Source organism: Rana temporaria, chromosome 6 (assembly GCF_905171775.1).
Source record: "Rana temporaria chromosome 6, aRanTem1.1, whole genome shotgun sequence".
NCBI lineage: Eukaryota > Metazoa > Chordata > Amphibia > Anura > Ranidae > Rana > Rana temporaria.
The window spans coordinates 46,743,984-46,758,562 of NC_053494.1; the positions used below are offsets into that span (position 1 = coordinate 46,743,984).

At 40.5% G+C, this 14,579-nt stretch overlaps 1 protein-coding gene across 7 annotated transcripts in view; it reads right to left on the reverse strand.

The window, feature by feature from the left end:
* Positions 1-7,645: 7,645 nt before the first annotated feature.
* The window catches only part of SUN1 (Sad1 and UNC84 domain containing 1), a 107,514-nt gene continuing 100,580 nt past the window's right edge, over positions 7,646-14,579 (reverse strand). For all 7 annotated transcript variants that reach the window (XM_040356768.1, XM_040356767.1, XM_040356770.1 and 4 more), the window contains 3 exons: positions 14,251-14,418; positions 14,073-14,165; positions 7,646-10,342 (listed from right to left, as the gene is read on the reverse strand). In XM_040356768.1, the coding sequence (XP_040212702.1) occupies positions 10,229-10,342; positions 14,073-14,165; positions 14,251-14,418 (375 nt within the window). In that variant the 3' untranslated portion in view covers positions 7,646-10,228. The remainder of the gene's footprint in view (positions 10,343-14,072; positions 14,166-14,250; positions 14,419-14,579) is intronic.

Genomic DNA, 14,579 nt, shown 5'->3' on the forward strand with positions numbered 1-14,579 from the left:
GATCGCTGTATAAATGTGAATGGTTCCCAAAATGTGTCAAAAGTGTCTGATGTGTCGGCCATAATGTCGCAGTCCCAATAAAAATTGCAGATCGCCTCCAAAAATCATAAATTCGGTCCCCTATTTTATAGGCGCTATAACTTTTGCGCAAACCAGTCGCTTATTGTGGTTTTTTTTTTCACCAAAAATATGTACAAGAATACGTATCGGCCTAAACTGAGAACATTTTTTTTATTTTTTTTTATTGGGATATTTAATAACAAAAAGGTAAAAATATTGTTTTTTTCCAAAATTGTCGCTATTTTTTTGTTTATAGCGCAAAAAAAAAAAAACGCAGAGGTGATCAAATACCACCAAAATAAAGCTCTATTTGTGGGGAAAAAAGGACGCCAATTTTGTTTGGGAGCCACGTCGCACGACCGCACAATTGTCAGATAAAGCGACGCAGTGCCGGAAGCTGAAATTTGGCCTGGGCAGGAAGGGGGTAAATATGCCCAGTAAGCAAGTGGTTAACTGACTAGATCAATATCTCAGGAGTTCTGATTCAAAAGTGTTTCTTACATTTTTTTGAGCAGTGTATTTAGTTGTTTGGACCTCCAACATCTTGAAATACTGCTCTGTGGCACACTGGGAGCCCCTGAAAGCCTTTTGTGAAGACAGTATTTGTTAACCATGCAGCAATATTTTGAGATGCTATCAGTAAGTACAGGCAGCGAGTGGTGTCTGCACATATAACTGAGCTAAACTGCTAATTTTCTGTAATTTCCCCAAACAGGTTTAATTGATGATCAGGAAACATTTTTAGCAAGTCAATTTCACAATGATAAAGCTGATCATAACAAATACACTCCTTGGAGTTTTGTAATGCCGTGGTTAAGGTGTGGCATCTATTAGACTCTTTACTTCCCTTTTGTGATGACAATGGATAATAGCTGTAATATTTTACAACAATGTATTAAAAAGGCATTGTCTAGCAAATAAATAAATAAAACGCCACACCCATTAGCATTCTGAAGGCTACAGCTAAAAGCATGTACAGTGCTCAGCATAAAGATTTGTCAGACATTTTCTATGGAACTCTATACTACAAAATACTCCCACAAATGCAGACCATTGATTGCAACTAATGATCGGAAATTCCGACAGCAAAAGTCCGACGTGAGCTTTTGAACGGAAATTCCAACCGTGTGTATGCTCCATCGGACTTTTGCTGTCGGAATTTTCGCTAACAAAAGATCGAGAGCTTGTTCTCAAATTTTCAGACGGAAAAAAATCCTATTGGAAAATCCAATCGTCTGTAGCAATTACGACACGCAAAAAGCATTTACCGTATTTATCAGCGTATACCGCACACTTTTTTGCCCTGAAAATCAGGGCAAAATCGTGAATGCGCGATATACGCCGAGTTTGAATACTGCGCCGACATATACCGAGCGCAGTACACTCAGGTATAGTTGGGCAGTCTCGGCTCCTTCCGTGCTCACGTCCTGGACGTACAGGACGTCAGCGCGAGAGTTGCCGAGCCTGCCCGACAATACACGAGTGTACTGCGCTCTGTATATGTCGGCGCAGTATTCAAACTCGGCGCGGGAAACGAGCGGGGAGGACGCAAGGACGCCGCAGAAGGACGCCGGACCCGACGAAGAAGACACCCGAAGCCGCAGACGGACGCCGGACCAGACGAGGCCGCCGATGGACGCCGCACAAGATACCAAAACTAAGTACAAAAAAACTTTTTTCCACAGGAATCCGTTTTAACTTTAGGGGTGCGCGCTATACCCCAATAAATACAGTAACTTCATTTTCTCAGCTTGTCAAAGTGTTGTATGTCACTGCGTTCTTGACGGACGAAGGTTCAGAGACCGTATGTATGCATGCAAGCCAAGCTTGAGCGGAATTCCATCAGGAAAACAATCCAAGGTTTATCTGACGGAAAATCCGATCGTGTGTATGGGGCATAAGATTTGTTAATTTGCACACACAAAAAAGTATTTTATCAAAAAAATTCATTTAAGACCATGTTGCAAAAATGAATACACCTAAATGAATGTCTTAAGGCCCATGTCAGCTAAGAGTAAGCATCACATGATGTGAAACATGTCAGTCACCTTTTTCCTGTTCACTTAATTTTGACTGCATCGCTTTGGTTGTTTTTTGGATTTCATTTGTACAATAAAGACATCGTTTTAAGGAGTGCGGCAGTCCAGGATCTTCTTCTATCCAACGCATCTGTGCATAGCCAGCACCTTTTTGTTTTTTTTGGGGTCGGTGGGCATCATGATTGAGGATGGGTCTAAGCGGGGGACATTATTTTTAGAATAAATTACTTGTCAAAAACCGCCTCCTGTGTTTTTTGACACTACGCTTTTTTTTGTGAATGAGAAGGGGTACCATGTAGCCCAAACTCATTCACCTTGGGAGGGCCAAATCTGGGGGCCCCACATTTGTTAAAGGGGGCTTCCAGATTCCGATAGGAGACGGGTGTACCTGGCTCCCACTGCTTTCAGCCAGTCTGTACTGAATGCACTGCTGGACATCTTCCGATGTTGAAGGGAAATAAGCATGCTGTGTCTTTCATCTGTTGCAGCCTAGTTACTATATGCCCAACACCTTGGCATGCCTCATCACGCTTTTTTGTGACATTGGTGCAGTAAAGGCTTATTTCTGGCAACTCAACCTGAAAAACAACCACACTGTCTTTTTCCAGAGCAGCTGTATTTCTCCTGGGGTTATCGTAAGTTTTTCTTTGTATCCTGAACCACTCCTCTGGCAGTTGTAGCTGCAATCTTTCTTGGTCTACCTGACCATTGCTTGATAGTTTCCTGAATTTACTTCCTAATAAATAATTGAACAGTACTGACTGGCATATTTAAGGCTTTTTATATCCTTTTCCATCTTTAGTATCTAGCCTGGTCAGTGCATCCACAAACTCATTGACTATTTATACAGAGACACTAAATGCAATGTAAAAGGTCACATATATGGGAAATTAACCTTTAATTGCCATTTAAACTTGTTTGCGTCACCTTGTGTCTGTACCAAGGCCAAACATTCCTATCCTTAAATATATGGCATGTTTAGTCATATTTTCAATATCAAAATTTCACAATTTCTGCCAGGGTATGCAGACCTTTGAGCACAACCACGTGTGTGTATGTGGGTATTATAAAGACGACCTCTCCATGCGACACTGAGCACGTGCACAACTTATTTTCTCGGCCATGGAGAGGCCTGTTCTGAGTAGAACCTGTCCTGTTAAACCGCTGTATGGTCTTGACCACCGTGCTGCAGCTCAGTTTCAGGGTCTTGGCAATCTACTTATAGCCTATGCCATCTTTATGTAGAGCAACAATTTTTTTTTTAAATTTTCAGATCCTCCGAGTTCTTTGCCATGAGGTGCCATGGTGAACTTCCAGTGACAAATATCCGAGTGTGAGAGCAATAACACAAAATTTAAACACAACTGCTCCCCATTCACACCTGAGACCTTGTAAGACCAACGAGTCTCATGGCCCCACAGAGGGGAAAATGGCCAATTGGGCCCAATGTGGATATTTTTCACTTAGGGGTGTACTCACTTTTGTTGCCAGTGGTTTAGACATTAATGGCTGTGTGGAGTTATTTTGGAGGGGACAGTACATTGACACCGTTATACAAGCTGTACAGTCACTACTTTGCTACAATGTAAAGTATAATTTCTTCAGTGTTACATGAAAAGATAAAAGTCACAAAAACGTGAGGGGGTGTACTCACTTTCATGAGATACTTTATGTACAGGCATCTGACCATTCCCGATTACCTCCTTATAGACAAAACATATTGGCTGGGGCTGGAGTACGGTGATATCAGCTCACAGAGCAGGAAGTGCACTGCTTGATTCATGTCTTGGTGGTTAGATCCTTAGTGCTGGGTTAAATACGGTTTGCGAGTACTGCTGGATTGGTTTTAATTTGACCGTTTAATAAAGAAGTCGTTTTACGCCAAGCTTTTTCTCCTTCAGTACTGCCTGTGCATGAGTATTATAAAGATTGTAGGAACTAAGGGATTTCTGCGATTGAGCAATGTTACTCAGCACGGTTTACCCATTTTGTAATCAAATCTGGTTAGTGGGTTATATCATTGTTGTGCATTGTAAATGCATTTCTTTCTATCACATTTATCACTTTGTGAAAGAGTTGCTTAAAGTGTTAGTTCACCTTTACCAAAAAAAAAAAAAAATGTCTATGCAGCTAAGGGACACCTTTAGATGAAAACGAACTGGGTGAAATCTACTTGTAGAACACACAGATGCAGCCACTGTAGGCAAAGCAACGTACTCGTAGGTCACTGTTTACTTCTGGGTTTCCGGCACCCGCTGTTATGGTGCACAGTGAAAGCCAGCCGACACCTGTTGATTGGCTGTATACAACAGTTGGTAAAATACAGAGCTCTGTATCGAAGGAGCAATCGGTCAGTTTTTTGATGAGAAACCGATCACTTTACACATAGGCATAAATTTAACCCCCTTGATCGGCCAAAATGTTAGTCCCTTCCCAACCAGTGTCATTAGTACTAATCTAGACTATAAGAAATGGACTTTTGGCGGTACAAGTAATCAATATAAAAATCTATAAAATATTTATTTGTAGGAAATTGATATAGGATATAGAATATATATATATATATATATATATATATATATATATATATATATATATATATATATATATATATATATATATATATATATATATATATTATACAAACTTATAATACAGTATTGCATCAGCATAGGTCCCCAGTGGGTATTTCAAAAATACTTCCAAAACCTTATAGAAATGCAAGTGCGCGCTCATAACATGAGAATACATAAACATCAAAAAATATATGTAGGATTTGTGTCCAATATGCGGAATAATGGTTCTTGCTTTACTCAACAGGTTTCACGTGAAAACGCTTTATCAGGAGCATGAAAGTAGACAAGTCGAATTTAGGGGATGAAACACCGACCCAATTGCCACCATTAAGGCTGCATATGTATAGTTAACCGGGCCAGCCAGCTGGGCAGTAATTGAATATTCATGATATATGACAGTGGAAGGTTAAACCGTACCCCACAGACTGCTGGCAAGCAGAAAAGGAGTGCAAAAAGGGGAGATCCCTCCGATGTGTCCAACTCTCTCGATAACCCAAAACCCAAAAGGGGCTCCACGTGAATCGCCACCAAAGACTAGGCACAAAAGGAGAGATAGCCACCTCTGCCTGTAGATACGTCCAAGGAAAAGAACGTTTTTTCCAAAGCCAAGTCGTTTTCAGCCAATGTGTAAAGCCACCAAGGGGGAGAGGAACAAGGGGGACCGTCCTTCATGGAACCACTCCTGTATTAGTTTGCATTTTCATAATACCGGGACGTTGGTACACTCATACTGATGCATCCACAGTAACCAGTCACCCTGTGTCAATGCACATTTTGGCAAGGTCCATTTAAAAGTGTCATTAGTACAGTGACTGTGTATAGTTATCACGGTTCACTGGAATAATGTCACTGGTGATGACCGGTAAAACTACCAGTTAAATTAGCACAGTGCAGAATATGGCCTGGTCATGAAGGGGGTAAAATCTTCCGGCGCTCAAGTGGATAAATAGTTTGCACCTGCATGCACTATAAATGCATTGCACCCAGCTTGTTCTAAAATTATGATGTGCCTCTCTCATTTTAAAAGCTAGCTCGTCAACCGAAGAGAATAAGGCCACAGGCATGAGCTCCAGTTTCTGTAGAACAGGAGGATCCATCACGAAAGATCCGGGATCCTGGGACATGACATTGGACCAGACAGCCAAAGTCCAGCAGATGGATACAGTAGTTCTGGCAGGTTGTAGACCAGGGGAGAAGGGAGAGGGAATTCAGAAATGCACTCTTGAGGATGGGGCATGAAAGCACACATGACCACGAGTTATGTGTAAGCTAGATTAAGAGAGCTTCTTTGTAAACTACAAGCCGTTTTTAAAGTAATGGCCAGAAATGCAGGGCAAGCCTGTCTGTCTGACCTGTCCATGCCACTAGTACCTATAAAGGGTCCAGGATTTGTCCATCATGGTGGGCATAGCCTCAAAGGGGGTCTTGGTTCCATAGAAATGGACCATAGTCCTGAACCTGTATTACCAACCTGTGGCTGACTAAAACATGTTGCGCCAAGTGCCAAGGCGAGTACAGGATCCAGTCCCAGAAGCACAATTACAGGCTGGGGTCTGGGTATGTTTCCCAAGGTTTTACAGAGGTTGCTCCGATCTGTTTGGACCGCTCCTTTTGTAATATATAGAAGACAGCCAGTTGCTTGAGAATAAAATATCAAAGCCAAGAGCAATTTCTCCGCAAGGGGGAAGAGTTCCATCGCCTTATAAACTGAGGATTCCTGTAGTGAGGCAAGGTTATAAGCGATTGGAGAGTCCACTCATTTGAAGGTATGGAGCCTTTAACCCAGGATCTATAAATACTATGCCCGTGTCCTGTAAATGATTAAGATCAAGATATTTGTCTAAAAATATAAGTTTACATCTGCCTGCCCATAGACATACATTGTGGTTCAGTCTGGATCTATCCAATCTAACTGGCAAGCAGATCCAGATTGAACACCTGTGTGAAAAGGTCCTTACTCGAGTACATGATTTTAAAAACAGGGTTGATAGATAACCTATGTATTAATCTATGTATCCATCTATCAATAAATATACAAGTGGAAATGCACATTACCTGTAAGAGAATAGTAAATAGCAAGCCTTTTCAGAAACGGATACTTCAAGTTGTGCTGATCTCCCATGTCCTCCCCGCTGATCACTACCAACACTCTTGTATCTAGAAGTAATGTATGGGATAGTGGGAGAGACAACTGATCTCACCTGCAGACCTGAAGATTAACACTACTGCAAACATTAGTTTCAGATAATTCAGTGAAGCATCCCACTGCATTAGAGCGGCAGTGGGAGAGGTAATTATTTACAGTCTTCCTTATATGCAACATGCATTTTCATTCATGTCTTTTGTGACAGGATCGTTTATACATTGGAAGCATATTGGCCATCTGTTTTAGCCATTCGTTATTCTTTACAGTGTCCACATACACTTACATTTTCTGTTAAAAAAAATAACTTCTGGCTTTTAAAGTGGTTGTAAACCCACTTTTTTTACTTTTACCTACAGGTAAGCCTATAACAAGGCTTACCTGTAGGTAAGGAGAATATCTCCTAAACCTGCACAGTTTAGGAGATATTCCCCTCGCAATGCGGCGCATGCGCAGGGGGGATCTACGGCGAAAGGCCCGGCAGCCGCCGGACCTTGCCGAGTTTTAAATCTCCCGCGCGCGGGAGTGACGTCATCGCCGCTCCAGCCAATCACAGCGCTGGAGCGGCAATACCCGGAACACACGCCGAGGCAAGATGAAATCTCGCTCAGCGTGGACCAGGTAAGTGCTACACACCTCGTTCCGAGGTAAGTATTTCATAATGAGCTAATATGCGGTGCATAATAACTCATTATGACTTTTGCCTTACAGGAGAAAAAAAAAATAAAAAAAATTGATGCTGGTTTACAACCGCTTTAAGTATTCATGTCATTTAATGGTCCTGTGCAATTGCCATTTTCAGCACTAGTAAAGAGGATGCCAACTAATACAGAAAAGTAGTACTCTTTATTTACCTTTTCAAATATTACATGCACTCAAAAAGTAAACTCTTTATTTAAAACATATCAATAATCTTGTCAATATGAAGCAAGCAAAACATTTACTGAAAAACAAATACTTTGAAAAGCCTTTACAAAAATACATTGCACAGTCCTATTTTGCGTCTTTAAAAATAAATTAGTGTTTTGTTTCTTTTGAAAAAAAAAAAAAGTTCCCTTTACATCCCTCCAAATTTACATAATGTATTTGAATTAGATTATTAAATTTCAGTACATTGTATGTATAGGCAATTGCATTCTCAGGGGTCTGGACTGTTGTACCATACATATATATATATAAACTTTAATTTAAAAAGTCAGTCTGCAGCAGTCTCTAGCTACTGAGAGATTAAAGAACAATTCCACCCGATAAACGTATTGATATAGGATGGAATAGGACAAGGTTAGCGCCCCCACTGGGTCTGAGAACCCAGCACTGAATTCTCCTGAGATTTCTACCAATACAGTATGCCAATCTAGAAACCACTAGAGGGCATGAAACAGACCTCCTGCATCACACCTTCTAGTGATTTCTCTATACCACAAAACTGGAGGCCAGTGACAATGACAGTTCAGAAGAAAAGTCAGTCTGTCGTCATCACGTTTGAGAGGGGGGGGGGGGGGGGGAGTGTCTTAGTATGTCTTACGTGGTCTTAGACATCGGTAAACAAAAAAAAGCCAGCCGGGAGATCAAACTTTGTCCTACTCCACTAGAAATAGAAATCCATTATAGGCGGAGTAGTATTTTACTTTAGCTTAGTGTTGTAACTATACAAGATGTAGCTGAAAACTGAGGCTCTGAACTTATAAAACATTTCTATAAATATATACATAAAAATATATTTGACATTTGTTGTTTGGCTAGCTTTCAAAATAATTTAAAATACACGCACATAAGTAAAAGAAATCTACAGGAGGCAGACACGCCAACTTTCCCTAGAGAAAATTGAAAAAAACAAGAAGATATTGCTGGGGGTTGTAAAGTAAAATACGAATATTCAGTGCTTCTTCCCCTTTTCCAGTAAACGTGAACCATATCCATAAATTTTACCAACATATTTGTAAAGCTGGAACAAAAGAAAACTCCAGTGTTCGTACCAGTCATTTTATCTTTCCAATTCAGCAGTTGGAATGCAAGTGGTTGCTGTGGGCAACTCTTTTACTCGTCCTGTTGCGCCAGTTTTATAGAATACCATTATTGAATACACTGTGCAAGGACATTGATTAAGATTTACCAGTCCTGGGAAGAAATCTTGGGTGCTTTTTATTTCCCCTATACTGGCTACTATTTAAGAAGAACTGAAAAGTAGCACACAAGTAAAAGAACTGTGTACATTGTGGTTTGCTTGCTGTAAGTCACTAAACAATCTAAAACGACTGTTTACTTTTGTTAAAAGCAATTTGGTAGTGCATGCAGAATATGGCGCAGTGAGTGTGCACTTTAGGCGTATGGTTTCTGTGTTCACAAAAAGGTTCCCTCTGAAGCCACCCACAGCAAGCACACCAAAAGACAATGAAAGCAGTCCAATGACCGGGGTTAACGTGACCTTACAAATAAAGTGTACTTTGGCAGGAGGCAAGTTTAAAATAGTAATATACTCCATTTCATGTTCATAATATTCAGCTGAAAAGTTTCCATCCTGGTACACTTCCACATACTGGAGGCAGCTCACTGCTCTGAGCATTGAAGCCAAAAGCATCACAACGACAACCAGGAAACTGGCATTCCCAGAGAAGACTTCATCAATAGCGGCCTGCATGATCCTCCCATGAAATAGCCCCTTAACAGCTGAATACATGTGAAATGGGGGTAGCAATAAATGAAAACATTCTACCCACCTCAATTCTACAGACTGCATACATTTTTTATTTATTTTTTGGTAAATGGAAAAGAACCCGAGACACACTTTGGTTAGTTCTATACTACTCTATTCCACAGCAGCCCTTTGCAAACATTTAAAAAAATGTTTTGTAATAAAGATGAATGACTAGGAACTTTCCATATTATGTAAATGTTATTGGAAACGAGTGCTATTATGCCCATGACAGCCAGACTGTCGCTCTTATTTTCAGCAGAGGTTAAAAATAAAAATCTTGCTGCCATGGGCAATAGTCCCCTTTCCATTACACACAAGGCTCATTGTTGCCCTTACCTAATGAAATTAGTGATCTTAACCTATGTCAGAGCCCGAAACATCATGCATTTGAATTTCGCAGCAGAGATTTGGCTTTAACTACAGATCTGCAGCATACTATCAATAAATGTACCCTTTAAATTTTGGCTCCCAAAGAATGTGCTAGGTCTACTGCTTACTGGACGTTCAATCCTGAGCGATATATGCATGCAGCATTTTGTCAAGCAAACTGGCAACATCTAAGTATATCAAATTGTTTTCCAATTTTGGCATCGAAAGGGATCCGAAGAAACATCCCTCCTGCTTGTGTTCCTGACTTATTCCAGTGTTCCAGGTTTGAAGTATTTACACAAATAAAAAAAAAATGATATGTACACAGAGGACAAATGTTCTGCCTTTACTTCATTGGGGTCCCATGAGCTCGGAAACGATAAAGACAAGTGTAATCTGCATGACCCCAATTGGACAGGATTCGTAGCTCCACAATTTGAAAAGGCTTCTCGTTTTCTACCTGAAGAACAAAAACACCAACAATCATACACAGAAAGTTGTAAATAAAAGCAAACCAAAAAAAAAAAACACAACTTAAATGGATTAGGTTTAGTCTCCAAGCAAAGCCAAAGCTAAAGACCTGCCAAAACCTAAATACTAAAGTGGAGGTTCACCCTATAAAAAATTTCTAACACTGCATCCAGCCCAGTTGTGCATATAAAATGACACTGACCTTTTTTTTTTTCCGTAGATATCGTAAACGATATCTACGAAAAAAAAAAAAAGTGTTAGAATTTTTTTATAGGGTGAACCTCCACTTTAATAGCTCACCAACTATATGCCTGCACAATACTTCATCTGACATCTTACTAGTTCACTGTATGAACAAACTTGTAGCATGTAGCAAGGATAAAAAAAACAAAAACAAACACAGTATTTATGCTATATTAAAGACCAGTTGTTAGGGTTTACTATATTACTTTAAAAAATTCACATTCATAAAGAAATTCAGAAAATTTCTAATTAAAAATTTGTTTTAATAACAGATTTCTTGATTTTATAAAAATGTATGTATGGCGTACAGGGATGCGCAATTCATATCGCCTGTCACATGCAGTTCCGGGCGCCGGGTAGGTGTCTTTTCATATTTAGACCTGGAGCAGGCAAGCATCAGGGTTTACCACCGCTTTTTAGAGCCGAGGGTCAGCTCCCTTGTAGATGCAATCCTAGCAGCCAACTAGCCGCTAGCTTAGTCACCCATCTCCCACCACCTTTATTGGGCTGTCCCATCCCACTGGGACAGCCTGATCGACCAGCCGGCGCTTCTGCTGGCTGAGCATAGACCTGAAGACCAGAACAGCTTTGTTTGTCTCCGATATAGGGAACTGGAAACAATGACCTTACATCACTTCCTGTGTAGCCGGACGTAAATAGCGCCTTTTTAAAAAAAAAAGCATTTGATCAAACTGATCTTGGTGTGGTGTGATCAAATGCTTTTAAAAAGGGCAGAGAGATCTAGTGTCTTATAGACCCCAGATCTCTCTCCATGAAGAGTACCTGTCTCATGCATATCGGGAGGTTTACATTCCTTGCGACAATAAGTGTTAAAAAAATATTTTTTTTTTATATTAAAAGCAACCGTGTAAAAATACTAAAAACATGTTCTTTTGAAGTCCCCCTGTACAAAGGAAAACAAATAAATAAAAAATAAAATCGGATGTATGAATAATTCAAAGTGAATAAATCAATGAATAGATCAATAACACAGCTGCACTCAATATAGCTGCACAAACCGATACAAAAACAGTTGAAACTAAAAAAAAGTGTTGCACTAGACAAAAGTGCATAAACCAACCAAATGTGACACAAGCAATTGATGCCACAATCAAAGAATATCACAATGCATATAAACATTCAATATATAAATCGAAAGATGTGAAAACACAGACTATGGTGAATAGTCCAAGCAAAGTGCTGATAAATAAATATTGGTGCTCTAATGTGCTCCAAATAGAGATGGGGCGTGAAATTTCCAATGCATCCAGACTTCACCATGGTGCAATCCACCAAAAGGGACAACTGCCAGAGATTTTAGACCTCTAAAAAGGTCCAACAGCGCTTAAGAAAAAACCCTCCACAGATGGATTGATGTTCTACTTCAATTAGTTGCAGACCACCCGTTCAGCAAACCTCAAGAACACCAGCTCACACCGCAGGGACGCTTAAAACATTTCAATAGGTTTGGCCCAGTTAATTATACATAAAAAAAAAAAAAAAAAAAAAGAAGGGCTGGGGAAATCGCTCATCATGCATTTAAAAAGATAAAAAAAAAAAAAAAAAAGGCAAAACTACTCACATAGTAAGAGAAGCAAGCAGCATATCGTAAGCCAATATTGGGCTCTTCTGCGGATGTGATGTCACCGCTTAACAGCGTCCTACGCGCTTTGTCCGAAGAGACATCACCAACTTAATTAAAATTTTACTATACGCCTGTTGCTTCTCTTACTAGAAGTTTTTAAATACTACACAATGAGCGACCCCCCCCCTCCCCTCCACCTTTTTTTTATGTATGACTACCTGGGTCAAACAGTTTTGTTTTAACCATCCTTGCGGTGTGAGCTGGCATTCTTGAGGTTTGTCGAACAGGTGGCCCACAGCTGATTGAAGTAGAACAGTAGAGCAAGCAGCAGCAGACATCTTGTTACACCCAGCCTGAGCTATATGGACTGGGTGTAACAAGATTTCGGCTGCTGCTTGCTGCAGCGGAGTGCAGGGTGTACCAAGATGGGCGTTGCAGCTTTTATTTTTATAAATTCAGTGTCATGTAACACAGACCCCTCCCCCCTACAGTGCAGACCCCCCTTACAATATAGACCCCCCCCCCCCTACAATACAGATCCCCACTTCACACCCGTAATTGCTGTAGGCTGCTCAGATGACCAGCGTGCGGCATCGCTGTGACAGGCAGTGACACACAGGCTGAAGCCTGGCTTTGCGGGGGGGCATCCGTCGTCACACCTGGGACCCAGCCGCAGCTCTGACGAATCTCGGCTGTGACTGTCTCACAGCCGAGCAGACCGCAGCTGCCTCCCCCTCCTCTGTGTATACTACAAGTGCTGTGTATACTACATGGTACTTGTGTTTTTTGTTTCATGTCCTTAGCCCCTGGATACATAAGTGGAATTGATTATTAAAAAGCAAATGAGGAAGGTGGTGTTTGGAGACAATTTAAACGTTAATTACCCACACAGAGGTGCAGTCTGGAGACTGTAGGAATTGCTACCATTGGTAAAGTGGATTCATTATGGTGGACACATGGAGTGATCGGTCTATGAGTTTTATACTCATCCTTGAGGTGAGCAGGTATTTTAGCAGGTGGTGGTGTGCACTGAATATTGGATCCATTTAAATAGGAGTTTTTCACAGCAGTGACAGCTTTGGAAACCTACATATGAACGTTTTTTTTTATAATTTAATTTCTTTTTTCATAAATTGTTTTATGGAATGTATAATTATTTGTTTATATAAGATTTATAGATACGCAGCGCTGCACTATTTTCACAAAATGTATATTGCAGTAGGTGTGGTGTATCACTATGTGTTCAGCAGCTGTGTAGACACTCAGAGGGTTATATTTGTTGCTTTTTTTTCCCGCACATTATTATAGGAGTAATTAGTATTGTGGCGCCGATTGTTTTTCTCACACTTTCTATATGATGTCCAGTGGCAGGGCAGTCTCGGGATTCAAAGAGTGAGGTCAATATGATGGGACTTGTGATCTCGGGCACATTTGAAGTCCCAGGTTAACAGTCTCCAGCACTCAAACTGCATCGACCAGGAACATGGACGCAGAACATAGACAGATCACAATTCGGTTGGCTCAACAGAGACCAGCTGAATTTTGATGTGTGTGGCCCTTCCTGTTCGACAGATGACAATTGTTGGATCAATGGTACATGCGGAAAATCAGTATATCCTTAGAGCAATGTCCCTACATGAGAGATTTCTCCATCTACCTTGCTTGGGTACAAACAGGTTTGTTTAGCATGCAATGCCCAGCTTTAGGCAAAATATATCTTGCTTCCACAGGTAAGAAATAGGAATCCTTGCAGTATGGGTTAGGAGGTGTATGGGAGGGAATTCATATTTCGCTCAGAGTTGGGCTTTAAAGTTGGTCTTTGGCCACCATCTATCTACTGCCCATTCTTGAAGCATGTTCAATTTTAGTTACAGCACAAAGAACCACCTACCATCACGTAAAATGTTTGCAGAGGCTCTCCCTCTTCATCATAAATTGACTGAACCAACAGTGTCCCATCTTCCTGATACTCATTTTCCAACCCCTTTCGAGAAAGAAAAAAAAAAAACACTGTGAATATCAAACAATGCACACTACAGAGACAAATACATGAAAATGGGTTCACTTACATATACAGCAAAATCCTTGGGTGCACTTGTGATGTTTCCAGTGGGGGAGAGAGACTTGGAAATGTGTTCCAATGAGAAAGCTGTTGGTAAAATTGCCATTGATAGTCGCACAACCAGAAATCCTTGAGCGCCTTTAAATGCCCAGCAGTTCCCAGGATACATGTCAGGCTGGCAAAAAAAAAAAAAGATTTAGAGCATGAGCTTGAAAAATTAGACATACTGCAACTTTAAGTGCCATTTGAAGTGAAACTAAAATCTTTTTTCTTCTTTAAAAATAAACAAACATACATGTTATACTTAACTGCTCTGTGCAGTAATTTTGCACAGAA